Source organism: Equus asinus, chromosome 6, assembly GCF_041296235.1.
Source record: "Equus asinus isolate D_3611 breed Donkey chromosome 6, EquAss-T2T_v2, whole genome shotgun sequence".
Taxonomy (NCBI): Eukaryota; Metazoa; Chordata; class Mammalia; order Perissodactyla; family Equidae; genus Equus; species Equus asinus.
Genome location: NC_091795.1, coordinates 64,972,230 through 64,997,634, shown reverse-complemented (window position 1 = coordinate 64,997,634; position 25,405 = coordinate 64,972,230). Strand labels below are relative to the sequence as shown.

General features: G+C 57.7%; 1 protein-coding gene and 1 long non-coding RNA gene across 4 annotated transcripts; one reads left to right on the top strand and one right to left on the bottom strand.

The window, feature by feature from the left end:
- Nucleotides 1–216: 216 nt before the first annotated feature.
- On the bottom strand, nt 217–11,038 carry LOC123286401 (uncharacterized). Of its 3 annotated transcripts, XR_011504052.1 has the most exons (8): nt 10,861–10,997; nt 8,784–9,271; nt 8,047–8,566; nt 5,427–5,557; nt 4,639–4,683; nt 3,696–3,898; nt 3,099–3,144; nt 505–2,725 (listed from the first exon to the last, which is right to left on the bottom strand). It is a non-coding gene; the product is annotated as an uncharacterized lncRNA (long non-coding RNA). The 3 variants fall into 3 exon arrangements; XR_011504051.1 differs by lacking the exon at nt 3,099–3,144 and having other exon boundaries at nt 10,861–11,038; XR_011504053.1 differs by lacking the exons at nt 3,099–3,144; nt 3,696–3,898 and having other exon boundaries at nt 217–2,725.
- SIX3 (SIX homeobox 3) lies at nt 10,946–15,345 on the top strand. Its single transcript, XM_014833765.3, has 3 exons — nt 10,946–12,066; nt 13,884–14,043; nt 14,410–15,345. The coding sequence occupies exons 1-3, from the start codon at nt 11,255–11,257 to the stop codon at nt 14,497–14,499; spliced, it is 1,062 nt and encodes a 353-aa protein (XP_014689251.3). The 5' UTR covers nt 10,946–11,254; the 3' UTR covers nt 14,500–15,345.
- Nucleotides 15,346–25,405: the final 10,060 nt, after the last annotated feature.

Below are 25,405 nucleotides of genomic sequence, written 5' to 3'. Positions count from 1 at the left end.
CCCTGTGGCTCGGGCAGAGGTGACAAGGGCGTTTAGGAAACACGGAGGAAAAAAATTGCTCCAGTCACTGTACACTGGCGTTTGGGGCTATGAGACAACGAGCTGCTTTTCTGCTTGAGTGATAAATGTTGCAATGAGCTTAGCTATGGACACGCAGTCTTAGAAATCAGACGGAGTTTTAAGAATTAATTGGTAATAACAAACATCTCCAAATCTAAAATGCTGATTGTTATTTATTGTTTGGACAGGCTCTAAATAAACCACCCAAAGTGGAGAGAAATGGCCCCAAGGAAAGAGCTTCACTTTTTGTGCCCTGAATCTCAGCAACAGAGGATGGAAGTTACACTTCGGGTTTGGGAGTGACAGTCTCCTTATTTGTCTCTCTTGCTGTCACACCTCTTTGTGCATCAGCAGGTGGACTCTTAGGGAATAAGGAAAAAGAAACCTGGGGAAAGAAAAAGGTCTTGGAAGAAACTGCCCTTCCAAGGAAGATTAATCGAGTCTAAAGGGATTTTCGCTTTTTATTGTTCAAAACATCTACAAGAACAAACTCTTGCTAAAATTAAGGAATTAAGTGTATCTTTGGGGGAGGAAAAGGATACAGTGTTTGCCCCCAAGAGGAAGAAATTCTTCCCTCCTCACCCCCCCACACCCCCTCCCTTTCTAGGGCAACTACATCTGCTCAGCCATGTTCTCCTGCCGTGTTTTCCGGATGGTTCATCTCTTCTTCACAAGACAGACCTTCCTCTGCCCCTTGGAGGGTGATCATCCGACTTGCTGGCCCAGAAAGTCCTCTTTTTTTTCTTTTTTTGTCTGAAAGAATCTTCCCAAACTTACCCTCTACTTTCAGAAAGAGAGTTGGGGAGGAGGCCAAGTGGAAGGGAGGGCACCATTGCATCCAGTGTGCCTGGCTCTTCTGCAGGAAAACCATCGTGGCTACTGTCTAGAAAGTTCCCTAGGTCTGGGCAGATAAACTGAGCTGAAAGTACAAACAAGCCTGTGCACTTGCTCAGGCCTTTCGGGAGAGCCACTCTGGGACTCTGTCTTTGCAAATCCCCAGCTTGGCCAGGATACTGAACTCTGCCTGGGACCAGGGAGTACGGGGTAACAACTTCCCAATATCTCACAAAGAAAATTAGTTCAATAAACCAAATAATTCAGCTTGCTCTGGAGTGTTCTTTTGCAGGCTTATTTGCAATGCAGGGTAGTGTGATGGAAGCTAGGGAAGGTGGGTGTGGAGCTGAGCTAAGGTTCTTTCAACGGTTAAATTTGGGATAAAAGGAGCAAAATAAGAACCGGCCAGCTTCTTGAGCCCTGGTTAGAGCTGAACGTTCTCCTTAAGAATCAGGAATCCCCGGGCATTGAGTGAGGACATCTATGCTCTACACCCCATCCCCCTTCAGAACACAATCTCCTAAACCAATAATAATAACTAAATCCCAGGCAAACTGAGTCTTTCCTGGATTGCCCTCTTCCGGGTGTCTCCAGGCCAGCTGAGAGGAGGGTGAATGGGTGGGCTTTGGGGTGGATGAGGTGCTCTTTCTAGTCTCCAGGACTTCACCTGAAACCTTTTACCCAGTCGCCTCAACAAAGTCTCCTTCGGGAGCCAACGTCCCTCTGGCAGGAAACTGTTGGCCTCCCAGCCTGCATCCTCCTTCGCCGCCCTCCCCGCCTGTGGCTTCCTGCACATCTGCTCGCGTGGCTGGGGTCACTCTGCGCGGGCACTGCCGCTTTCGTCTGCATCTGGACAACTGGGTACGCACCCGTCCATTCTAATAATTCTGTCTGTGGACACGTTTTTCCTCACTTCTGCTGTTAACGTTCCTCTAATTCTCCCGTGTGTATTCGGGTACGTTCCGTGCACAGTCAGGAGACTCAGCTTAAGCCTGAGCTCGGACGTGCGCGACCTCCTGGGTCTGCATGGGGAGGAGGTATGCAAGTGCAAACTCGGGGCTATGGGTGGGGTGCGAGATCCTGGCCCCAAGGCCCTCTAGGCCGCTCTTACACCTTCATCTCCCCAACTTCTTCACCTTCCAGGAGGAGAGAGACTCTTCGACCTTCCAGCGCCTCGTTCCCTTTCAGAAGGGTCGAAACTGCCTCTGGTATTTCGCCTGGTGGATTTTGGCCAGGCCGAGCCAAAGAGGGGGCGGGATCGCGAGGTCACCTCGCGGATCGCGGCCGTATCCCCCACTCAGGCCACCAAACAGCCGGCCGAGGGCGCCCCGGGATCCTGGGGAAGGTCCGGGACTCGACAGTGAAGTCATGGCGCCTCCGGGCGAGGGATGTGCGCGTTTAGGGACGAAAGTCTCCTGCTTGGCCTCCCGGGAGCAGCTGTATTTGTAACTGGGAACTGGCCTGGGCCCGCCCCCTCGGCCCCTCCTCCCGCCCCTACTTCGGCGCGCAGAGCTCAGCCGGCTGTCGGAGTGAGGGTTCTGGCCCCGCACCCTGGGGCCACGCCATTCCGCAGACCTTTGGGAGTGACCTAGGGGCCTGGAACAGGAAGGAAGTGTACCAAGAAGTGTGCCCAGGGTCGTCCTGGGGCAGTCTTGCTATGTATCCCTCCTCCCGGAGTCGCAGTGTGGGCCGCGCGCGGTCTAGTCTCCGAGGCCCGCGGGAGCGCTGGCCTCCGGCGTGCGGGGATGGGGAAGGGGGCGTGCTCTTGCTGGAGTGCGACTGGAAGCGGTTCTCCGAGGGATCCTGCGGGGACTTGTGAGTTCCTGGAATCCTGTAGATGTTTCTCGTGAGTGTGAGAAAGATGCGAACCTGCAGCTAACTTTAGGTCAGTTTGTCCGTAAAAGGCCATCGTCAGTTCGTAGGTCGGTCGGTCTGTCTTTCCTGCGCGTTCGCACCAAGTGAGGCCACCTCTCCCCCACCCTCCATGCAGTTTCACAGGCCCAGTTAAAGGGCCAAAGCCCGGGGGTCCTGAGGCCTGGCGAGGTGAGACCCTTGTGCGTCCCCGTGTTGTGATCCTAAGCCCCAAGCTGCCCAGGTGCCACTCAGGGTCAAGCTCGAAAACTACGTGGGAAAGGGGAACTGAGAGGGCTACCCCCATCAAGTGCAGGGTGAAGTTCCAAGCTTGGCGCACTGGACCTACAGACCTGGCATCTCACTGCCGACCCAGTTGGGGATCAGGATTGGCGGCGGCTGGGGAGGGAGGAATGGTGGAGTTGGGTTGGTACGTGATGGAGGTGGAAATAGAAAGAGGGGGAAAAAAGAAACGAGTGGTTGGGGATGGTGAGTGAGGATGTGGGGTGGGGGTGGAGCTGGGCAGCCTCGCATAACGCCGGCTTTTCGCCCTGCTTTGGGGAGGTGGGTCAGACTGCGCCGTTACTACCCCCCCACACAACGGAAAATAAAGCTAATGATGTAGTAATTTAGGAGGGGGTGAGGGGCTGGGCGAGAGGAGGGAGGGCGGATGGGGAACGTGCGCCCCAAGAGCGAAGGCAAACAGCTGTGGAGGCGCTGCCCGGCTCAGGCTTCCCAACAGGTTAGCTAGACGGGGATCCACCAGGCATTTCGCAGGAAAAGGGGGGGGGGAGAGACTGAGCGTGAGGGGGAGAGAACCTCACAAGAGGACAGAGGGAGGGAGGGAGAGATAGGAGCAAGAGCGCGCGCCGCGCTGTTTAAAAGGAGACACTTACACTTCCCTAATGAATATTTATCCGCCGCTGCTTCCTGCTCCCGGCTTCCCTTACCTTTCCGCAGGTAAGATCCTCCCTGTGCCCCAGCTCTGGGGGCCCTCCCAGCTCCCCTAGTCATTCTCAGGGCACCGGTGGCCGGGCGGTAGGGCTCTCAGCGGCCGGGGAGCGAGGGAGTAGGAGGGCGGCTCCGCTCCCGTCTCTGCTTGGGCGCGGGGGCTTGTGACCCTGCACTGCCAAGGACGGCGTGCGTGGGCTACCTGTGTGGAGTGTGAGTGCGAGTGTAAGAGAGTGTGTGTGTGAGAGAGGGGATGTGCGCCCGCGAGCGCGCGCGCCTCTGCTTCCCGCGCGCTCTGAGGACATTTTCCGACTTTTCATTCGGACGCCCCGATTTCCTCCCTTTGCCTTTCTCTGCTTCCCGCTCCTCCCTTCTCTGGCCTTTTCCACCTCCCTCACTCCATCCCCACCCTATCCCCACCCCCCGGCTGCTGAGACGCTCTTCTGCAGGCTATTATACAGCTGGTGCGGGCTTCCCCGGGTAGGATCCGGGTCTCCGATAAGAAAGGGTGTATAGTTGAGTTTCTGCCGTAAAACCCTACACAAAGGCTACCTGTCCACAGGGTCTTCCGCCCCCTTTCTGCCGCCTGCACTCTTGAGGTGCTGCGGCGCGCTCCCCACCCCCCCACCCCCCGTGCCTCCTCCTACACCTTGGGGCATCGGCACAACCGAGCTAAGAATGGTAGGACCCGGGGCTACTGGGTGGAGCTTAGCGGGGGCCGCCTGCCAGCCTTCCTGGGCTGGAATTGGGAGCCCGAGGACCCCCAGGGAGAGGGGGTCCTCTCACCGCTCAGCGCCGCTCACCCCCCAACTGCCTCCTCCCGCCTTCACCCGCGGAAGGAGCACAGGGAATTTGGAGCTGCCAGGGGGGAAACTGGGAGGGGAAAGGGAATGCAGCTGGGGAGGGGCTGACGATATAATCAGAACTCTTAAATGGACCTACCTCGCCACCTGTTGAGAAGCCATTTGGGGTCGGCTGGCTCCGGAGCTGTGCGAGGTGGACACACAAAACCGAAAGCCGAAGTTGGAAAAAGAAATTCCTTCTCTGGCCGTGCTCCTTGCGGCCCGTCCGGCTCGCAGCTCTGCTTTAGGGTCAGGCCACTGTAGAGCCACGAGCAACTGTGCCAGGTCCCCCGCCACCCCAGTGCCCCTCTCATCCCACGCCACCTGGGCCCCAAGGCCGCAGGCTCAGAGCGCGGAGACTAGGCGCTCAGGGCCCGGCACCAGCAGTTCGGCTTAAGCCGGGGCAGGCTTTCTAAGCCCTGCTCAGAAGTCAAGAGCAGCAGCGCTGCCGCCTCCGCGCGGCCTTTCATGACGCCGTCGCTACTTATTCTTGTGCCTCGGCCTCTCTGGTCGCCCCCGGACAAAGCCCCCGGAGCCCGGCCGCTCCCTTCCTGGTAATTCCCCTTCGGGGTCAGCGTGCTACCAGCACCGGGCCCAGCGCTTCTCCTGCCAGCCGTGTGGCTCTTAAAGAGCAGCACCCCCCCTCCGCCCTGCGCGCTCCCCCGACCCCCGCCTCCCCGCCCCTCTCCTCTGGATCTAGCCCCCCACCCCGACGCCTCAGGTCCGTGCTGCCCCGACCGACGCCGGCGGACTCCTAGCCCCCTCCCCTCGCCTCCTCCCACGAGCAGTTGGTGGGCTTGGCCTTGGGGCCACTGAACTGAGTTTCACCCTCCGCCTCGGGTCCCCTTTCTCTCCAACAGCGTCCACCCCTCGCTTCCCCGGTCGTACCTTTGCCCTTCGGATGGATCAAGGAGGTGGCACCGTCTTGCCCAGCGCAGAGATGATCCCTAGAGTTCGTCAGTTTCAGCTCAAATTAGGGGGTCTTAGGATGGTAAATGGGGTGGGGCATGCCAGTCGAGCTGCAGGAGAGAACGAGAAGAGGAGCAGACCAGATAGACTTAAAAAGCTCTGCTATCTCAGGGCCTACCTGGCCTTTGACAGAAGGTGAGGGCTGTTTGTGTGCCACTCATTCCTGGAGGCGGTGGCCCAGGAACGGGGTCCTGAGGTTACCAATCTGGCCAGCTTGCTGTGTATCTGATGGGTTGTGGGCATTTGGATGGGGGCACCTCCAGAAGGCCCAGAGTGTGGATCTGAGAGCAGCCTCCTTCCCAAACCTAGTGCATTAATCCCCCCAAAAGTAACCCTTAAAAGCCCAAGAGCTGAGTAAGCAGGGACCTAGAGTGACAACTGTCCAGGGAAAAAGGCATCGGAAGAGAGAGAGGACAGAGGGAGAAGGAAGTTGACACCTCTTTGAGAGGACTGAAGCGCGGCTTCTAATAGCGTTCCTTATATTTGCTGGCCAACCGTGTCACCTACCCCATGGAGAAAAGGGGAAGTAGATGGTAGCTTTGGTCCTCCTTCCTTCCAAAGCACTCCCTCTCTTCCTCTCCCTCAGGCCTGTTTTAGTCCCACTCTCACCCTAGCAACCAGTTGGTCCTGGACCAGGTGGCCCTGCTGAGAGTGCTTCCTTCTGAGGACTGGAAGCATGATTAAAGACAGACTGAGAGATGGGGGAGGCGGGGGATGGACGAGGTAGGCTGTGATACCTTGCCTTCCCTAGTGCCAACTGTCATCACGTTTGACTAGCTGGGGGGTCTGTGGTTGGTGGGGTAATCATGGTTTGAGGAGCTGAGCATGCCCACCCCTTCTCAAATCCAAGCCCTAGCATGACAGCTCTGGCTGCGTGGAGGCAGGTGGAAAGCTGACCCTCCCCTGGGCATCTGCCCTCTGCCACCCCAACATTAGTGCAAATGCCTCTTTAAGGAACTGGGGTGACTGACTGGAAATTGGCCCTCTTGGGAGAGGTTGGCAGTGCCCTCCCTGGGCTAGAATCTGCGGCGGCAAAACCCGTTTGGCTCACATCCCACGAGTCTCCCACCTCTCTGCCTTGGCGCTGGGTCACCACTGCCGGCTAGGCCCAGTTTGTGCTCACTCTCCTGGGCCTGGCAGTAGGAGGTGGGGTGGCCCAAGACAGAGCCAGATCTCTTGTTTGAGGATGTGGGGGGCAGAGGGGCCTTCAGCGGGTGGTGGGGCTCATTAGGCAGAGCGGGGTGCGGAGAGGTGCCCGCCGCCGGCCACGGAGGCCGCCTTTGAGCAGTCGGGGCGGCTTCATTAAGCGGCGCTAACAAGGCATACAAATGCCGGGCCCAGCAGCTTTCTTGCAATGCCGGGGCCTTAGCAGGGCGCCCGGCTAATGAGGGTCACTCAAAGGGGCTGATCAAATATTCAAATTTCCCCGCACGCCGGGAACTTTTATGTGCGGAGAAAGTTGAGGCAACTGAGCTGTGTTTACTGTCCCGGGCGACAATTGCTCAGAGCGCGGGTCCCCGGAGGCTAAGGCGGGGGGGCGGGGGCGCGGGGAGGGAGAAGTTGTTGTTGTTGTTGTTGTTTTTCATTCAAAGAAAGTAATCGGGGTCCTTGAAGGGCTTCGCGGCCTCCCCGCCTGCGTGCTGCGCTCCCCTGCGCCCTCTTCGGCCGCCCGCGACAAGGGCCTCAGTTTGCAGCTTTCGGGGAGGCCCAGACCGCGGGCTACCCGGCCAGCCTCCGCCTCCCGACATCCTGGGGGCCGGAAGGGGCGTTGCCCCCCAGGACATACCGGCCGTACCGAGCAGCTGCCCCAGCCCTCAAGTCCTCCTCCTCAGAGGCTTGTGGACCCTTTGACTTTCCTGTTAGCCCGAAACAAGGAGAGAGTGGGAGTCTTTCAGGCACCTCTGCTGGTGGAGTTGAGACGGCTGAGGTTGGGACTGACATTTGTCCTGGTACCAGACGGACACTCTGCAGCCCAAACGCCCTTTCTCCCCGCACACCTGTACACTGTACTTCCTGTGGTCCGGGCCGTGATCCAAGCAGGGACGATGATGGCAATTTTGTGATCTTGGCCTATAGCGGCGCCGTGTCCCAGATCCTGGAGTCTGAGCTGTCAGAGGCTTCGGGAGACCTAGAGGCCCCGTGGGATGACCTATCTATCCCAATGTCCCCCGCTCTGGGAGACCCAAGATGCAGTCGCTCCCTGCGCGCCACTCCCTCCAGGCATCCCCCATGCTCACCTCCCAGCCCTCGAGCTGCCTAACGCCTCGGGGCCCCTAGAGCAGCGGGGGAGGCGGCCTGGGCCCCAGAACCCGAGGTCCTTCTGCCCCTACTCTCCTCCCCAACGCCTAGAGCCTGGGAATTTGGGAGGGCACGCTCTGGGGCTCCACAGCCTCCCTCCCCACCACATGCACGGTCAGTAGTCCTACACAGAGACCCTGCAGAGTCTGCGCTCCCAGCTCCGCCCGGAGCCAGCACAGCCATCCACGCCGAGGACCGGCCGCCCCGCCTCCCTCCCCAGCTCTCGGGACTCTCAACTTACGGGCTCCTGGCGGCGGGCGTGGTGCTTCGGGCCAGAATGGAGAGGCCCTGGCGGCAGCGGGGCTGCGAGGTGGGCTGCGTGGACCGCGCGGAGCTCGGCTCTGCGGGGAGGCTCTGACAGCCCGGGGCTGCCTGCCCGCCCCGCCGCGCCCAGCCGGTCCCGGCGCACAAAGCTGCCCGCCTGGCCGCCTCCCTCTGCCGGGTTTTGCACTCCCAAGCCGCGGCCGCCACCCGGGCAGGCGGGGTGCGGCGGGTGGGCAGAGGTGTCGCCGAGCTGAGTCTCAACCCCACTTGCCTCAATGCTTCTTGAGCGGCGATGGTTTTCGATTTCAGTGCTTTCGGCAGAGCCTGCGGCACCTGCCCAGCCTCCCTCCCTGCTGGCCCGGCAGCGGCGGGGAGAGGCCAGGTCGCCCCCACTCGGAGGAGGGGATTGCGGGCATGGGGAGGGGACTGACTGGCTTCACCCGCCCGCCCGGCGCCTGGGTCCTCGGCTCCAGGGGATGCAGTTTCGGGGTCACGAGCTGCTTTCAAAAAGTTTAACACAATATTCGGAAACCCACCCGTAGGAATTCTCCCCCCACACGCGGCACAATACCCACTCCCCTACCTTTTTTCATTCCTTCCTCCCCCCGCTTCCTCCTCCTGCCCCTTCCCCCTCCCACCCCTCAGCCTATAATCCTTCCCCTACGAGAGAAAGGGATCGGGAAGAAAAGATGAAGTGTGTTTTTGTGTCCCAACCTTAGGGCTCTTTCTGGGCCCGCAGTGAGCGACCGCCCAGAGCTTCGCAGCTGAGCAGCCAAGGACTCCCGGCCGGGAGAAGATACGAGGAGGGGAGAGATCCCCCCCAAGTGGGGCTTGCCGGATCTTCCCCTTGGGCGAATATTTCCCTGCCTCCGTCAGCGAGTTTAGGACGGGCGACCCTCGGCTGCCTCGGGCTGATTGGGCCGGGATGGGCCCCTCGCCCAGCCCGGAGCCTCCCCGCCGCTGTGGAAGCTCCACCGCAGCTTGCGGTTCCCGGGCCCGGGAGGCTGGGCGCTGTTGGAGTCGAGGCCTAAGCTGGGCCAGAGCTCGGGGTTAGGGGCTGCTGCGCTCGCAGCCCCAGTCACGTTAGGTTTCCCATTTAAATTCTCTCTCAACGTCTCTTTCTCTCTTCCCTCATTGAGATCTCCAAAGTGGTATGGACTCGGCGCCTCGCCCCCAGATCTGCATCGGAATGTAGAAAAGATCTTTAAAAAAAAAAAAAAAGTTTTGAATTCCTCAATGATTTTTCTTCTGGAAAGGCAGCTTAGGATAATTATTTCAGCTTTATTGAGGGCAGATTAGTTGAAGTCTGGACGCTGGGTTTCAATACGCGTTGTACACGGGCCGACAATGTGGGCATTGTTGGCTACTGTGTGTGAACTCATTCAAAATATACACTTTTTAACACCAAACCGAGTCCTGTCTAAATATACACAGTGCTCAGGGGAAAGACGTCTCTGACCCCGACAAATCTACGTAAATCACACTTCCATAGTTACACAGAGGCCTCACAAAGGGAGGCCCAGCTCAAGACGCTGATTACATCTTCTTAAAAGCAACATACCTTAGAATAAATACCCGTGCCAGGCCTGGGGGCGGCATTGGCCTGAGGCAGGGAGGGCCCTCTCCATTTTGTAGGCCTTTGGGGGTCAGTTTTAGGCTTGTGATGTCACTTTCCTTAGAGAAATTGGTTTATTATTTTTTCTTTGTAATATGAGCAAACAAGCAATTTTCAAGCCTATTTGCCTCTTTGGGGCGGCCTCCAAGGTTTGAGTGACCTTCTGGGACTGGTAGGCAGGCCCAGAGCTCCTCAGAGGGGTGGGGGTAGTGGGCACCTGGGGGAGTGGGGTGCTCCAGAGGGTTCCCAGGCTTCTGGGCTCTGGAACATCCTCCTCAGCTCCTGGGGGAGGCAGCTGAAGTCTGAGGGGAAACAAAGAGGTGGGTTGTTTTTTAAGATGGAAAGAAGCGTACTGTTATTTCTATTGCTATTTTAAAATAAAGGGCAATAGGGGAAATCGAGGCTTCTTGACTAGGGGCAGGGTAAAGAGGAGCTGGATCCAATGCAGAGGAAGTTGGGGTAAATGTGGCCAACGATGGGGCAGGCCAGAGAGGCTTTCAGCACCCTCAGTCCTGAATTCGGGCTCCCAGGCGCCAGATGACCCCCGAAATCCGGGATCCCGGACGCAGCATCCCGCCGGGCCAGGGTCGGCGCGCGGTGGGCCCCATGATCTCATCTCTCCTTTCTTCCTCGCCACTATTAGTGCTCACATAGGCAGAAAGAGGAGGCCCGACGTGCACACCATGTGCAAACCGTTCCAGCTCGGCTGGCCCTCGGCCTCTCCTTGCAGGCTGGCCATTGGCCTCCATGCGGAGTGGGGAGCCTCTCATCTCCCAACAAAACCCCCCGTTTAATTGCTCATCCCATTTAATAACTCTATGCCCTTGGCTTTTTGAATTTCTGGAACAACTTATTTGGGGAAGAGGGAAGAAGGGAGCTCAGAGACTTCAAGAAAAGCAGAGAGAGAGAGAGAGAGAGAGAAGAGGGAGAAGTGGCGAGATTAAGAGTTGCAAAGATTTTTAAAAAATTCTCTTTCTCCCCCTTCTCTCCCTTTCCCTCTCTCCCCCTCCCCCCCCCCACCCCCCCCACTCTGGCTAAGTGGTAAAACCGTCCTTACGTTCTCGGTATTGATTGGCAGGGCTGACAGTGATTGGCAGCGGTTGCCATGGCAACGCCACAACGACACACCGCAGACCAATAGAAAAGCGAAACAAAATGTTTCAATGCTGCACTCACTGTGGATTTAGGGGAGATATTATGAGGCTGTTGTCATTAGGGCGATTGCTGTGGAATCGCTGAATCTTGACTCGGCGGTGGTTGGCTCTCGCTTTCCTCTCTCTCTCCCTCTCCCTCTGTCTCGGGTTCTCTCTCTGCGCGCGCGCACCGGGCCGCTCTTCTTCCTCCCTCTCTATGTGGCTGCGCGGGTGTGTGTGTGTGTGGATGTGTGTGGGGTGTGGGTGTCCCTTACGCCCTTCCTCCTCCCCCTCCTCCTCCTTCTACTCCCCCCTCCTTTCCTTCTCCTCCTCCCCCCTCTCCTCTCCCTCCTCCTGGTCCTCATCGCCCCTCTCCTCCTCTTCCTCCCCTCTCTCTTCCTCTCCCTGAATTTTCTCCTCTCCTCTCAGGTCAGTCCATGGTATTCCGCTCCCCCCTAGACCTCTATTCCTCCCACTTCTTGTTGCCAAACTTCGCCGATTCTCACCACCGCTCCCTACTTCTGGCGAGTAGCGGCGGCGGGAACCGTGCGGGAGGCGGCGGCGGCGCGGGAGGCAGCGGCGGCGGCGGCGGGAACTGTGCGGGAGGCGGCGGTGCTGGCGGAGCCGGCGGCGGCGGCAGCGGCGGCGGCTCCAGGGCCCCCCCGGAAGAGTTGTCCATGTTCCAGCTGCCCACCCTCAACTTCTCGCCGGAGCAGGTGGCCAGCGTCTGCGAGACGCTGGAGGAGACGGGCGACATCGAGCGGCTGGGCCGCTTCCTCTGGTCGCTGCCCGTGGCCCCCGGGGCGTGCGAGGCCATCAACAAGCACGAGTCGATCCTGCGCGCTCGCGCCGTGGTCGCCTTCCACACAGGCAACTTCCGCGACCTCTACCACATCCTGGAGAACCACAAGTTCACCAAGGAGTCTCACGGCAAGCTGCAGGCCATGTGGCTCGAGGCGCACTACCAGGAGGCCGAGAAGCTGCGCGGCCGCCCGCTCGGCCCGGTGGACAAGTACCGCGTGCGCAAGAAGTTCCCGCTGCCGCGCACCATCTGGGACGGCGAGCAGAAGACGCATTGCTTCAAGGAGCGGACTCGGAGCCTGCTGCGGGAGTGGTACCTGCAGGACCCCTACCCCAACCCCAGCAAGAAACGAGAACTGGCGCAGGCCACCGGCCTCACTCCTACACAAGTAGGCAACTGGTTTAAGAACCGGAGGCAGCGCGACCGCGCCGCGGCAGCCAAGAACAGGTCAGTGGCGGGGCCCGCGGCCTGGCTACCGTCCCCGGGGCCAGGGGCTGGGAGAGGGGTTGAAATGGGGGCAGCCGGGGCAGAGCTCGAGCGGCTACCGGCTGCCGAGCACACGAGAAGACACGACCCCCGGCCAGTTGGAGAAAGTTTTGGCTTGCCCAAGCGCGCAGAATGAGGGGCGGGCTGTGGGTTTACTGATTGCTTTGCCCGAGAAGGGCTTTCATCAGGTTGAAGAGTGTGTGTTTAAGGTCCTGAGTGCTCACAGCCCCTGGTTCCGGCCCCTGGGAGCCTTAGAGCTGGGCAGCATCCGCACCGCCTCCTCATCCCGGTCCCCAGCTCGGCGCTCCTCTGGAGCTTACAGATAGGGAAGGAAGGAAAGCCGCTCTTGCCATCTGGTTCTTATTTCCATGCACTGCAAAAACCCGGGGAGGAATCCACGGACGTCAGGGAGAGGAAGCTGAACCTGGGTCCCTGCCACAAAGGGAAAAAAGTCGGTGGCCACCTGCAGTGGGCCTCCTTCCCGCAGCATTGCCAGTCGCCTGATTGGGAACAGGAGAGCCAGACTGGGCGGGGAGAGGCCTTGTGTGTGTGTGTGTGTGTATGTATGTGTGCACACGTGCTAGCCCTCCTGCCCTAGTCAAGGAGCATCCCCTTGGTCCACTAAATTGGGAAGCCAGCGGGAGCAGCCTTGCTGCCACCAAGTTGGCCACAAAGTCACCAAGTTGTACTGGGCTTGACTGGTCAGCAGACTTGGGCCTGGGGGAAATAGAGAAAAGAACTAGAGGGGAAGAGGGGGAAAGGGGAAAGGAGTGCGGAGGGAAGGAGGAAGAGAGGCAGTTGGGTGAAAGCCCTGATCTCCAGCCGGGGATGGCGCTGGGCCTGATGTAAGGGAGGGAGCTGGGCCTCAGCTGCTGACAGCTGCGGGGGGCCTGGAGGCTGGGTGTGAGTTCCTGCAGTGAGTGAGTGTGTCCAGGTTTAAATGCCCAGGTCTGAGCCCTTGGCCCTCTCACCCTTGCCTGTGGTGCCAACTTTTCGCTGGATGGGGGACGCGCCCAGGGCCAGGGGAAGGCCTCCTTAAGGGGAGAACTCACAGAAACTAGGTTAAGGCAGCCGCAGCCTGGCCCGGGAAAGGGGTAGCGGGAGACTGCTTTGCACTCTCCTCCTGCCTTCTCTTCCTCCCTTTCCCCCACTGTCCAACTCCCATCTTCCCTGTTTCCTCTTTCCCCCGCTCCTGCACTCTGCACAGGGATCCAGAGAGCAGAGCCAGCGGGTCCGACCCGGGAGAGGTGGCGGGTGAGCAACCCGCAGCTCTCGTGGGTGTTTGTGGGAGCTGGGGGAGGAGGCACTGCGGGGACCCGACCGCTCTTGGGGCGCCGGCTCAGTCTGAAGAGTCCCAGGGACTGGGGAGAAACAAGCACTCTCCCTCCCGGGTTTCTGCTTCGGGGCTCGGCGTCCACAGCTGCGTGAGCCCAGGCCTCCCCAGGCGGCCGGCCTCCGGTTCTGCCTCCTCTCCTCCGAGGCCGGCCCGATCTGGGAAGCCTTGGGACGCTCGGCAGAACTCCGAGGAGGGGAGACGAGAGCCCAGGCCCGCGCTGGGGAGGCTGTGCGGCGTTCGAGAGCAGCCAGGTGCCTGGAGGAAGGGATGAGCGCAGAGAGCGGAGTCGGGGGCGGTGGCGAAGGGCGCGGGGTGGGAAAGGCCGGGGAGCACGGGCGGCGGCAGGCCTCGCTCCCGGCGGCGCGGGCGCGGGAGGCGGCTTCGCTGAGCCGGGTGGCGGGGCCGCTGTGTCAGGGCGGGCGCCGCTCTCTCTCTCCCGCAGGCTCCAGCACCAGGCCATCGGACCGAGCGGCATGCGCTCGCTGGCCGAGCCCGGCTGCCCCACGCACGGCTCGGCAGAGTCGCCGTCCACGGCGGCCAGCCCCACCACCAGCGTGTCCAGCCTGACGGAGCGCGCGGACACCGGCACCTCCATCCTCTCGGTAACCTCCAGCGACTCGGAATGTGATGTATGATAGCCAAGGCCGCCCTCCACCCCTCCTCCTCCTCCTCCTCCTCCTCCTTCCCCTCCTCCTCACCCTCCTCCTCTTCCTCCTCCACCCCCAGAACAAACCGAAATCAGGATACACAATCATACATACACACAAGTACACTCACGCTCCCACCCCAGCCAAAAATCTATAAAAACCGAGAAAAATAAATTAAACGCAAATAAATTAAACTCAACAACCCCCAACCACCATCTACCACCATGGCCACCCCAAAGGACCGCGACGCCAACAGACAGTCACAAACGCTGATGTCGCGGGCAGAGAACATAAAAGAGGTGACAATTGTATACTTTCTAGGACAAACACGGCTTCTCCTTTCGGTTCCCACGGACCCGGCACCCCACCTGCATGACGATTTATTTGTATCTGGGAAAATATTCTCTCTAGTTTAAAACGATTTAAAAAGAGTCGACTATACAAAAACCGACCACCACCACGACGACAAGACGACAAAAGCAAAACAGACAAAAAGAGAAAAAAAAATAAAACCGCCATCTCCGTTCTCGGAATTTGTTTAAAAACAAAACAAAGCAAGAACTCCTCGAGAGGGAAATAGCAAATGTTTCTGCCTTTTGTTGCTCTCTGTTTTTTCCTCTCTCGCTCTTTCTTTCTCTCTGTTTTGAAGTCCAAGTATTGGTCAAACAAGATGCAATCTTCTGTTTTTTTGTTCAGCAGACAATCATTTTCTTCGTAAGCACCTTTTTCTCTCCACTCTGTCACTGCCTGTGTGGGTACTGGTTATAAATGTGGAAAAAGAATAGTTATGACTGTAACAGATTTTTATTTTTATTTCAAAATTTTATATGAATTATGTATATCTTAATGATCGGTCATTTTCCCAGTTTGTAATATATGTGTAGAAATTGCCTGTATATGATATTGCTTTTCTCCTCTCCCTTTCTCTTTCTTTCTCTCTTCTCCCTTCTTTTTCCTCCCTCCCCGCTCACCTGTCTCTTTCCTTTTCGGGGTTCCCCTCCCACTCAGTGTTCCTGGCGTCGACTTGGCAGTCAAGGCGTGGCGTAGCGGGCTGGGTTAGGACGAGGGACCCCGTCGCTAGCGAAAGCGGAGAGTGAGACCGTAGTATTCTTATGCAAAAGCTATTTCAAGTATTTCTTAGCTGCTTTGGAGATATCGCTCACTCCCCGTAGGGCGCTTTTACTGTTATCTTAACTGCGTGTTTATCTATATGTAAAAACTTTCTAAAGCAAATACAGTATTCTCCATTTTCTTATCACTCCCGCAGACTGGTGTTTTCGTCCGCCCCTGTGCCGCAGCCCCGGGGTGCAGCGGCCCGGCCTTCGCTTCCACTCTTGCTACGCGGCCCGAGCTGGGGCAGAATTTGGAGGCTGGGCTCTGAGTTTTCTCCTGTGGCGGGGAGGGGAGGTGGGAAGACGGGAACAGGCCCTTCGGAAAAGAACCAAAGCCAAAGCCTGAGCGAAAAGGCAGAGAGGGCGCCGGGGGAGGGGGCTATGGTCGGTTTCTGCAGCGCGAGATGCCAGGCCGAGATCCCTAGGAATTGTAGCCTCCCACAGCCCAAGTGGGTCTTTGGGGTGTGTTTGGCGTCTTTCGGTTGCTGCTTTTTTTTTTTTTTTTTTTAAAGGGGAAACACACAATGTCGCCAAACCCAAGTACCCATCCAGAGCGCAGCTGCCAGGTTTTGTCTTCTTTTTGGAGGGTGGGGGGACAACTGTAGCTGGGGTGGGGAAGGTAGAGACAGGGAGGGAGGAGGTAGTTTGAGGAGTTTAGGGCCTAGAATCAGGATGGACCCCCTCCTCACCACCCTTGTGCGCAGCTGTGCGACCGTATGACTTGCCTTATGGCTCTCATCTGTCTCCTTGAAATTTCTCCCCGTCTTTTGGGATCAACTGGAGTCTCTCGAGCCCCTAAGACATTTCAGAGTTAGTTTACACTTTAAAATGAAAACCAAAAAATCACCGCCTTTTGCTAACGAGGTTCCCACTGGCCCCCGGCCTCCCCGCCCCGAGCGGCCCCGCACTGTTCCCTGGGATGGCGTGGCTGGCGGCGCCTCCACAGCTCTGGGCCAGGCGGGCTCGCCCCCGAGGAGGAGCCAAAGAGGTAATTTCAGAAAACTTGCCTTCACTTGAAAGTCCAATTTCCAAAGCGAGGAGGATTAGGGAGAAACGTGCCTGGAATTTCGCGCCCGTTTCCAAACTAATTTTGACTTCCGATTTTCTTTTGTCCCCATCCGCGGCAGCACATGGGGTTTAACTGGGCAGAAAGGCGGCCAGGCTCCCGCGTGCTCTTGGCGCGCAAGTGGGGCCTTGTGCGCCCACGGAGCGCGCTTGCGTGAAAGGAAAGATTCCTGTGTGCGTTCTTACTTAGAATCAGGGCATCCAGATGACCTGGAGAGCCCCGGAGTTCTGTGGTCTGGCACCGCGGTGTCAGAATCTCTGCATGCGTTCCCTGCCCTGGAAAACGTTCCTCCTGATGCCACATGTCAGGCAATATTGACCCAGGTGGTAGGAATTTGGGGAAGGGGCTTCCTGGGTTCTACCCAGCTTGAGCCTCTGTTCTGGTGCACAGAATGATGTCTGGGATGAGGGGCTCTGTCCCCTACCCTCGCTTTTAAATGGCCTGTCACATACTTGACCCAGAGCCTGGGCCTAGAAACCCAAAGAATTGACTGCCTCAGACAGTGTGGAGAGCCTGGATGGACCCTACCCAACTGACTAACCAGAACTGATGGGCGGAAGGAAAGGGTGGCACTGCTGGAGAGCACCTCCTGGAAGGGCCTTGGCTGGTGACACTAGGAAGCAGATGCCTTTTTGTGTGGTGACAGGGGCCAAACCTTTGCAGTTAAAATGCCTCCTTCTTTCAACATACTCGACAGAGAAAACAAGTTTGGGGGCATCCAGTGCCTATTCCTGCTTTTCCTTTGCAGAAGACAGGCTATCAGACTCCACAGGAGCCTTCAGCTTTGCGGCCTAGGCCCTGTTGGGTGTCACCAGCCTGCTATCTATCTTGCTATCTATCATCTATCACTCTTTCTCCTCTCCTATGTTTCTACCCAGGTCTGTACAAATACCAAGACCGTACTCTGCACATTCCGACCTTACCTACAGATTTGCCGAAGGAGAGGCATGAGTGCTTGCTGTGAGTGGTGTACACGTGTGCAAATATGAATGCTGGGCTGCCACCATACAATCAAGGTCTGCATATAAAGGGCTGTGTGTATGACATTTGATATAAATGTGTGTATGGTGCATTAGTGTGTTCCTGTATGTGTTTTCCTGTATATTACTTATAGCGCAGGTATTTGCATGTGGCTCGGGCAGTTTATATGTACCTATTTCTGCAAGGAGTGGCTCCAGTACACCTACAGGATGCTGTGTGTGCAAGGCCTTTCTGTCTGATGGATGTGTATCTTGTGGGTCTCAATTCTTGTGTGGGCATGTGTGGGTTCCCTTGTTCTAGTCAACCCACAGATGTGACCATCAGGCTGCCCACCCTAAACTGACCTTCCTCTCTCTTTAAGGAGTGTGTGTGTGTGTATGTGTGTGTGGGAGGAGGACACAGTGGGTATTTTTTGACCTGAGGGTGAGGGTGGAGGGGTGTTGGGCTCTTTGGCTTCCCCAGTTCACCCTTTACCCTGCTGAACTGCAGATATTACGGATATTACGTTGGATCTGGCCCCTGCCCCTGTAAACATCCGAGTGAGGGAAAAAAGAGATCCCTTTCTAGCCAGATCTCTCCTTTTACCAGCTTCCTGCCCATTCTCTTTCTGGGTTCCTCAAAGCCACGGCCAAGGCAGTCAACGTCCCAGGGGCTGCGGAGGCAGAGCTGTAGGGCTAGGCCTGGCTGAAACTCTGCTGGTGGCAAAGCCATCTCAGCCTCTGTGTGCAGCCTCCACCACCCGGGAGTGGTGTGGATTGTGCCTTGGCAGGGGGAGTGTGTGCACTGCTGGTGTGTACTCTCGAGTGGGCTTTCTGGGCTTCGTCGGGCTAGGAAACTAGGCCTTAACATTAACCATCCATCCCCTCTGTGTGCGCCCGTGGCAGCCTATGGGTCAGCTCCTCTCCTTCTGGTGTGCCAGAGTGTTGGCACACACCACCCCGTGTGCACCCCTGCCCTGTGGACAGAGCACTTCCTCCTGAGGCCCCAGCGGGCACGCTCTGGTTCAGAGCCCTCTCTGTGTCCCTAGGCCTCTGTGTACCTAGGCAGCCTACTTGAGAGTCGAAGGGTCTTGAAGAATAACAGCCAATTTGGGGTTATTCTCTTCATTCCTGCCTCCCTCAAAGAAAAACAAGGACAATCTGGGATTTGCACCGGAAACCTGAACTGGCAGAATGGGATGTGAAACTGGGAAAATCCATATCAAAGTCACGGACTCCTAGAAACCATCTACCTGAGAGAGAGAGGCCAAGCTCCACCTTCCAGACTGCTCACCTCTCTCTCCTCGCCCTCCCCACCCAAGCTCTGGCCCTGAACCCCAACCCGGCCCCTTTTCTTGCCCTCCTTGGATCCTGCAGAATCGACTGCCCAGCACCATCGCTGTTGATTATCCCCGGCAAGATGTACAGCTGATTAAAATGAAATGACCTGGAAGCTGCCACGACGTGGGATGGGATGCTGATCAATAGTGGGATTGGAGGCACAGAAGCCTGGCTGGTCCGGGCTGGGATTGGGGTTGGAGATGGTGAGACCAGCCAGAGATAGCCAGACTTGGGATGTGGGGAGGGCTCCATGAGGCACTAGGAAGGCCAGGCCCAGGTCTAGGTATACCAAGTGGGGGTGGAACTGGAACTTTAGTGTGGGCTGTGACAGCGGACTGGCTCTCTCACCTTCTTCCAAAAGGAATACTGGCCAGCTTGGCACATTCTGGACCCAGCCCATCACTCATGTCCCTGGAGCTTGCAGCCTAGTCTCAGGCCTGTGGTGCACTGCGTGTGCTTGTCTCCCTGAGCAGGGCACGTCCCAGTCTCTTCTCCCTCTCCCTGTCTTTCTCTGCCTCCGTGGTGGCCATTTCCTTCCCTGCCTAGGTCTTTGTGTGACTGTCACCTGGAGCACTGGCTGCTGCCTCTGGGGCTTTTCCTAGGCCCTCCACCATCTCTCCATCCCCAAGCGCTGGGGCTGAAATGCCCAGCCCACCAGGATGCACCCCCACAAGTCCTCGAACTCAGGCGGCTCAACTTCCCACCGCCTGGGCCCCTTCCGGCCCCAGCTGAGTTGAGCCTCCTCCAGCCCAGTGTGAGGGCCTCCGCATGGCCCCGTCTGGCCCAAGGGAGGGCAGAGGGAGCAGGGAGGAGGGGAGCAGTGCTAGCCGGGCTCTGATTTCTCTGGTCAGCTGAGCACAACTTTCCATTCGAGTGTATTCATGCAGCGGCTGATTGAGCTCCACTGTGTCGGGCTGGGCTTCGCAGGAGCAGGCAGGCACAGCCAGGCTGACAGAGGATACACCACACACATACACACACACACACACACACACACTCTCAATTATCTACACAAATATACTCTCCAACTCACGTTATGCACACACCTCACCTCCCAAGCCATTTCACCATAAACCCAGTATAACCTTTTCCCCTATCAGCCCACCTACCCCCAGAACAGTTTCCCAAAACCCATAGCCCTCTTTCCCTACACAACATAGGACCTGCCTTCTGATTTCCCCTTTACAGATTATACATCAGTCCTCAGACATAACACAAGAACTCTTGATCCTCCTCCTCCCCTGCAGGCACACTCTCCAGGGTGCACACACTCCACACTGCACAGATGCACACACAAACATGCCTAATCTCACATCCTCCTACAGAGCTGTCCAGAGCTGTCCACAGCTATCCATACCGCAAAAGAAATACATCTGCACAAAACAGCATTAGCACCAATAAACATTTAGTGCATAGCCTCTTAGATACACTGGGCTGGGGCTCACCAAAAGTTCACATACAAGAAAGGGAGCAGGTGAGCAAAAAATATAGTCAGAGAACCCAGCCACTATACATCCACCAAAACAAACACATCCAGAGTACCCAGAGGAAACCTTCAGACCCACAACATACATACGAGCCAACCCAAAGACATAATAGAAATGCTACCAGAGGCACTTCAACTCTCAAACCACATAGCTTGACTCTAAGCATTCAGAGGCCACCCTTTGCCCAAGCTCACCCACTGCCAGCTGGTGTGCACACACACACACACATGCACACACACCCCAGCACCAGGCCAGGGCCATAAAGAAGATAGGCAGAGAACTAGATAAGCACCCTTAGAGAAACATGCCCAGTCTTGGGAGTGGTCATGCTAATAGGGGTCTCCATTTTATAGTCCACTCCAAAATGCCCAGGGGCGTTTGTTTTGCAGAGCAAGAAGGGAAGGGAGAATTATAGAGAGGGGAGAAAAGCAAAAGGAGAAGGAAGAGAGAAAGGAGAGGAGAGCTGAAACAGAAAGTGGAGACGGACAGGAACAGCAAGGGCTAGGAGAAAAGGGAGAGGAGCTGCTTCCTGGGCTCAGGCAGGGGGAGGGCCAGGCCTGGTCAGGGAGAGGGTGCCACTGTAAACACAGGAACAATTCAGTCTCCAAGAAGGTAGCCAGGGGAGAACACTGACTTCTGGCTGGTTGGACCTGGGAAGTGAACTGAGTACAGCTTAACGATGAGGATACGTTCTGAGAAATGCATCATTAGGTGATTTTGATGTTGTGTGAACATCACAGAGTGCACTTACACAAACCTAGATGGTACAGCCTACTACACACCTAGACTAGATGGTACTGATCTTATGGGACCACTGTCGTATATGTGGCCTATTGTCGATCAGTTATGTAGTACATGCCTAAACTGCAAGTGTGCAAGGTAGCCTAGGGCCCCAAAGTGCCCCTTCCCCTTGTGTGCTGGGGAGTTCAGGCAGCTTCCTCTGCCCAGAAGCGGTCCACCCATTAAAGCATCCTCCTTCAAACCCCCTCCTCTCTTCTCTCAGCAGCAGCCTCTCCCCTCACACTGCACACACTCTCAGAGACCCCCACATATGACTTCATTCACACAACACACACAGCCACCCCCTACACACATGTATCCACACACACACACACGGCCTCCCACAGGTGGCCCTGGGTCACCCCCCACTCCTGCACAGAACACAAGGATCTCCACTCCTGGCAATATCTCCCCACTTTTTACAAGTAAGCCCGTGACTCTCACTGATTTATACGCAGTCTTTTTTGGAAAAAGGAAGGGCTCTAACCTGCAGGAGTCTAACCCTTCAGATACTAAGGACGCATCAGAATGTGCTGGCAAGAAAGACAACCCTAGGGGAAGTCACATATATATGTGTGTATCTCCGCAGACCGTTCATTGCCATTGCCAGCTCATTGCGGGAGGATGGACATGGCTCTGGGGCTGGAGTCGCTACAGACCAGAAAAGCGCAGGCTGTTCTCCTCCCCCTCGAAAAGGTGGGGCTTGGGGCCGGGGGTGAGTTCTCCGATCCCTGGAGGTGAAGGCCCCAGAGAGTGTGCGGTCCAGGAGCCTAAACAGGTCTGAGGGCCGAGGCAAGGCCCAGAGGTGGGGGCAGGCCGGCGGACTGGGTGGAGGCAGTCTCCTGGGGCGGGGGTCTGGGTGGAGGCCCACTGGGCTCCGTGGGTGTGCGCGTCCCCGGGCCTCCGCGACGCGGTCTCGCGCCGGGCCTTTGTCCCTGCTTCTCCGGCTCGGACTCCGTCTTTCTTCTTTCCGGCCGCTGGGAGGCGCTGTGGCCGAAGCCCCAGCCTCTCCCGGCCGGCGCCCGGCTCCTCCAGACGCGCCGCCTTTCCCCGCGCGGGGTCCCGCCCCTGCGCCTCGGGGCAGCCTGGAGCCCTTCCAGCCCGGCAGCGGCTTTAGCGTGCTGGATTTTGAGACGACTATTTACCAGCATAACTAATTTGCGACCATTATTAAACAGAAATTCTTAGCGGGGCCCCTTAATGACTGAACGCGCTGCTAATTAGGGGCGCGCGCGCCTCTAGCTCTGCAGCCCCGGCCGGCGCCGCCGCCTCTTGCCGGCCCCACCTCGTCCAGGACGCACTGGCGCGGCCGGGCCCGCCGGACTGGGAGGAAGGACGGAGCGACAGACACACGCACACCTGCGGGCGTATGGAATCCAGACCCCGGCCATCACTGCTTTTTCCTGACGTCTCTGAGCCGGAAGCCGATCTCACTACACGAGAAGGACCATGACTTGGCCACTGTCACACAGCCGGCTTCTACCTTCACCCCGCTACACCTGTGCATCCGGTGCCCCTCTGCATCTTTCTCGCCCGCCCATGCGCTCCCGGTAGCTGGAGTAAATACTTTCCTAAGACCCTCCTTTGGGCGCGCAAGATGAGGCAAACGCGAGAGAAGGGAGTGGGGACGGGTAGGAGCCCCCGGCCCGAGGCCCTGCCCATCTGGGCCCACCTTCTCTCACGCTCCTGCACTTGGACCCTACAGGGATGTAGCTCGACCAAAACGTGCCTCCTACAGGGCCCGGAGATGAGAGGAGCGGCCCGGGGCTCCGTGCTGGCAGTCCTATGAAGCCTAGAGGAGGAGCCGGCCTTTCAGTGGGCTCTTCTCCCAGATTGGACTGGGCCCTGCTTGAACCACCAGCGCTTCCCAGTGGCACGGGACTCCGTGGTGTGCATTTGCGTGTGAAGTGTGTGCATACATGTGAACTTTGTTGAGTGTTCCGTGAGACTTGTGCAGATTCCCGTGGGATGCAGAAATATTTACCTCGTGCCCTCATGACACATCTACCTGAAGATGTGCCTGAGGGAAAGGGCACAGTGTGGAGAGCCATGGGTGCTTGCGGGAATGAACTCATCCAACTTAGCCCCAAAATGAGAACTGAGAGGGGAGAGACAAGCACAGGTAGCCCTTGCCCTCAAGTAACTCAGGTCCAGTGGACGCTGGAGGTAATCATGGAAAAACAAACCTGATGGTAGAGTGTTTTGGGGGAGTGGTAACCAGATTAATTACATCTTAGGGGTGGGAACAGGAAAGCCTTCTCAGAAGAGATGGCTTTGACCAGAAGAATGAATTGGATTGCGTGAGGAGATTCCAGGCAGGAACAGCGGGAGCAAGGGCACAGAGGAGGTTCGGGCTCCAGTGCAGAGCAGGGCAGCGTGGCTGGCACCTGGGTGCGTAAGGAAGCTGGTAGTCCAGTTTGAGACAAGCAGGAGTGGGAGTCAGCTACAAGGTCAGGCAAGTTGTGTGGCCTTGATCCCATGGGCACTGGAGAGCCAAATAAGGCTTTATGGAGAGCTCCGGAAGGCCAGTTAGGAGACCATTCCAATGGGCAGGCAAGACGTGAAGAAGGCCCAAGCTGAGCCTGCAGAACCTGTTAAAGACATTCCCAAGGAGGAATGCGGGAGGACTTGATGACCTGTTGGAGACCTATGGGCTCCCTGATGACGTGATTTCAGTGTTAGTCCACTTTTCACGGATCTGTGACTAGGTCCCTGATCTCATCCTCTGACCCAGTTCCTCCAGAAGCATCATGCCCTTCAGGCTCTCGTATGGCTCACACGTCCTCCTTAGAGGGGTGGATCCCCCGAGCCACTGGTGTAATTTGTTCAGAAACCCATCCTCTACCCAGAATTGGAGTCTCGAATGGCCGGGTCTCCTCCCGTGCCCACCATTTTCTGCTGTAGTTCCACCGCGCAGTAACGTTCTCTCCGAAGGGGCGCTAGCGTGAGGGAGGAGCATGAAAGCTTGAGCCTCAGGCCGGAGGCCTGTCGGGTCCTCGAGGAACAGCTGGAGTGACCTGAGGAGACGAGCACGCTGGGTGAATGGGAGTGTGGCCCGCGCGAAAGGTCCTTGAGGGTCAGAGATGGAGAAGGGGACCCAGGACACGCGCGTCTGGAGAGTCTTCGTCTCAGCGTGACAGGCTCTGGGCAACTTCTGCGCGCGTCCTCCTCGTCGCGGGCCCCGGGGATCTAGACAGCCCAGAGCGGGAGGGGATCTTCCACTGGAGCCATTAGGACGGTAAGGAAGGCTTTCCGGGCTACCGCAGCGCTCCGACACGGAGAAGACGCCGGCTTCAGAGCCGCCAGGCAGCTTGGCGATCTTGTTGTTAGACGAACGTGGGTTTAGAGACCCAGAGAAATGGAATGAGCCGAAGTCCAACTCAAGTTTCTTGGCGCGAGTTGTGCGATCCTTCCATTGCACTTCACGAGCCTGGAGTTACGTGTGACCAGGCGAGTCTGTGCGAATGGGTGTCTGTGTGCGTGGCCTTTGTGTGACTCGGCGCCCGCACGTGTCTACTGTGTGTGGGTGTGTGTCACAGGTATCAGGGAGCAGGACGGGGAAGCCTTGGCTTCTGGACTTGCTCTCAGGTCCTAGCCTGAGCTGTGAGTGGGAATGAAAGGAGGTTTGTGGCGAAGGATGAAGGCGGGTCACGGCTCTGTTTCGGCAGACGAGTCCAGGACGGGACCTCGCGAGCAGGGAGGCAGGAGAACCGATCCATTCCCCCGGGGATGGGGATGGGAAGATAGCAGGAGTGGAGAGGAGGGGAGCGGGTCAGGGCGTCTAGAATCCATGAGTCCCTCGAGAAGTTTCCAGACACCAGTTTAGGAGCTTTTATGAGCTGAACCCCAAAGAAGACTCCTATTCCTCCACTGGGGACCTGGAGAGCCTGGCCAGGGCGCTCAGCGGGTAACACGGCAGGGTGCCCTTCTGCTTTCGCTGTGCGCGCCCAGGCGAAAAGCAAAACCAGCTCCGAGGAGGGGGGCAGCGCGCGACCTGGGCCATTGGCGGGTTTTTGCTGCCACCTCGCGGCGGCGGTGCGCAGCGCCCCAGCCCTCGGCGCCGCGAGCTTCGGCGGTGCTTGCGGGTTGCGGAGGCCCTCGGCCTGGGGCTCTTTTCCGCTTGGTTTTCCCAGCGCCAATTCCCCCGGAATAGCCTCCTTCTGGTCTTAAAGGGGTCTGCGATGGACCAAGCCCTGTCTTATACCAAAGCCCACAGTTTTGCGTCTGTAAGACCCTCCACCTTGGCCTGTGGGATTTGGGTTCACCTTCTAGCTCCTTCCTCTTGCTTTACTATTTGATCCCGGAGCTGCCCACCTGGACTCGCAATAAGGCTTCCATTCTCTTGCACTATTAACTTCCTCTCCTACAGACGCCTCCGGGTCTGGTACGGATGCAGCGTGGGGCTCTGCTTCCACGATGGTAGTCTGTCTGGCGGGAAGCCATGCCGACCTAGCACGCGCTCGTCCCCTCCACGACCGCTTGCTGGGCTCCTGCCGTGTGCCAGGCGCGGGGGTACACCTCCAGGACAGAGAATGGCAACACAGACTTGCCCCCCGCGATCGTAGTTTAGTG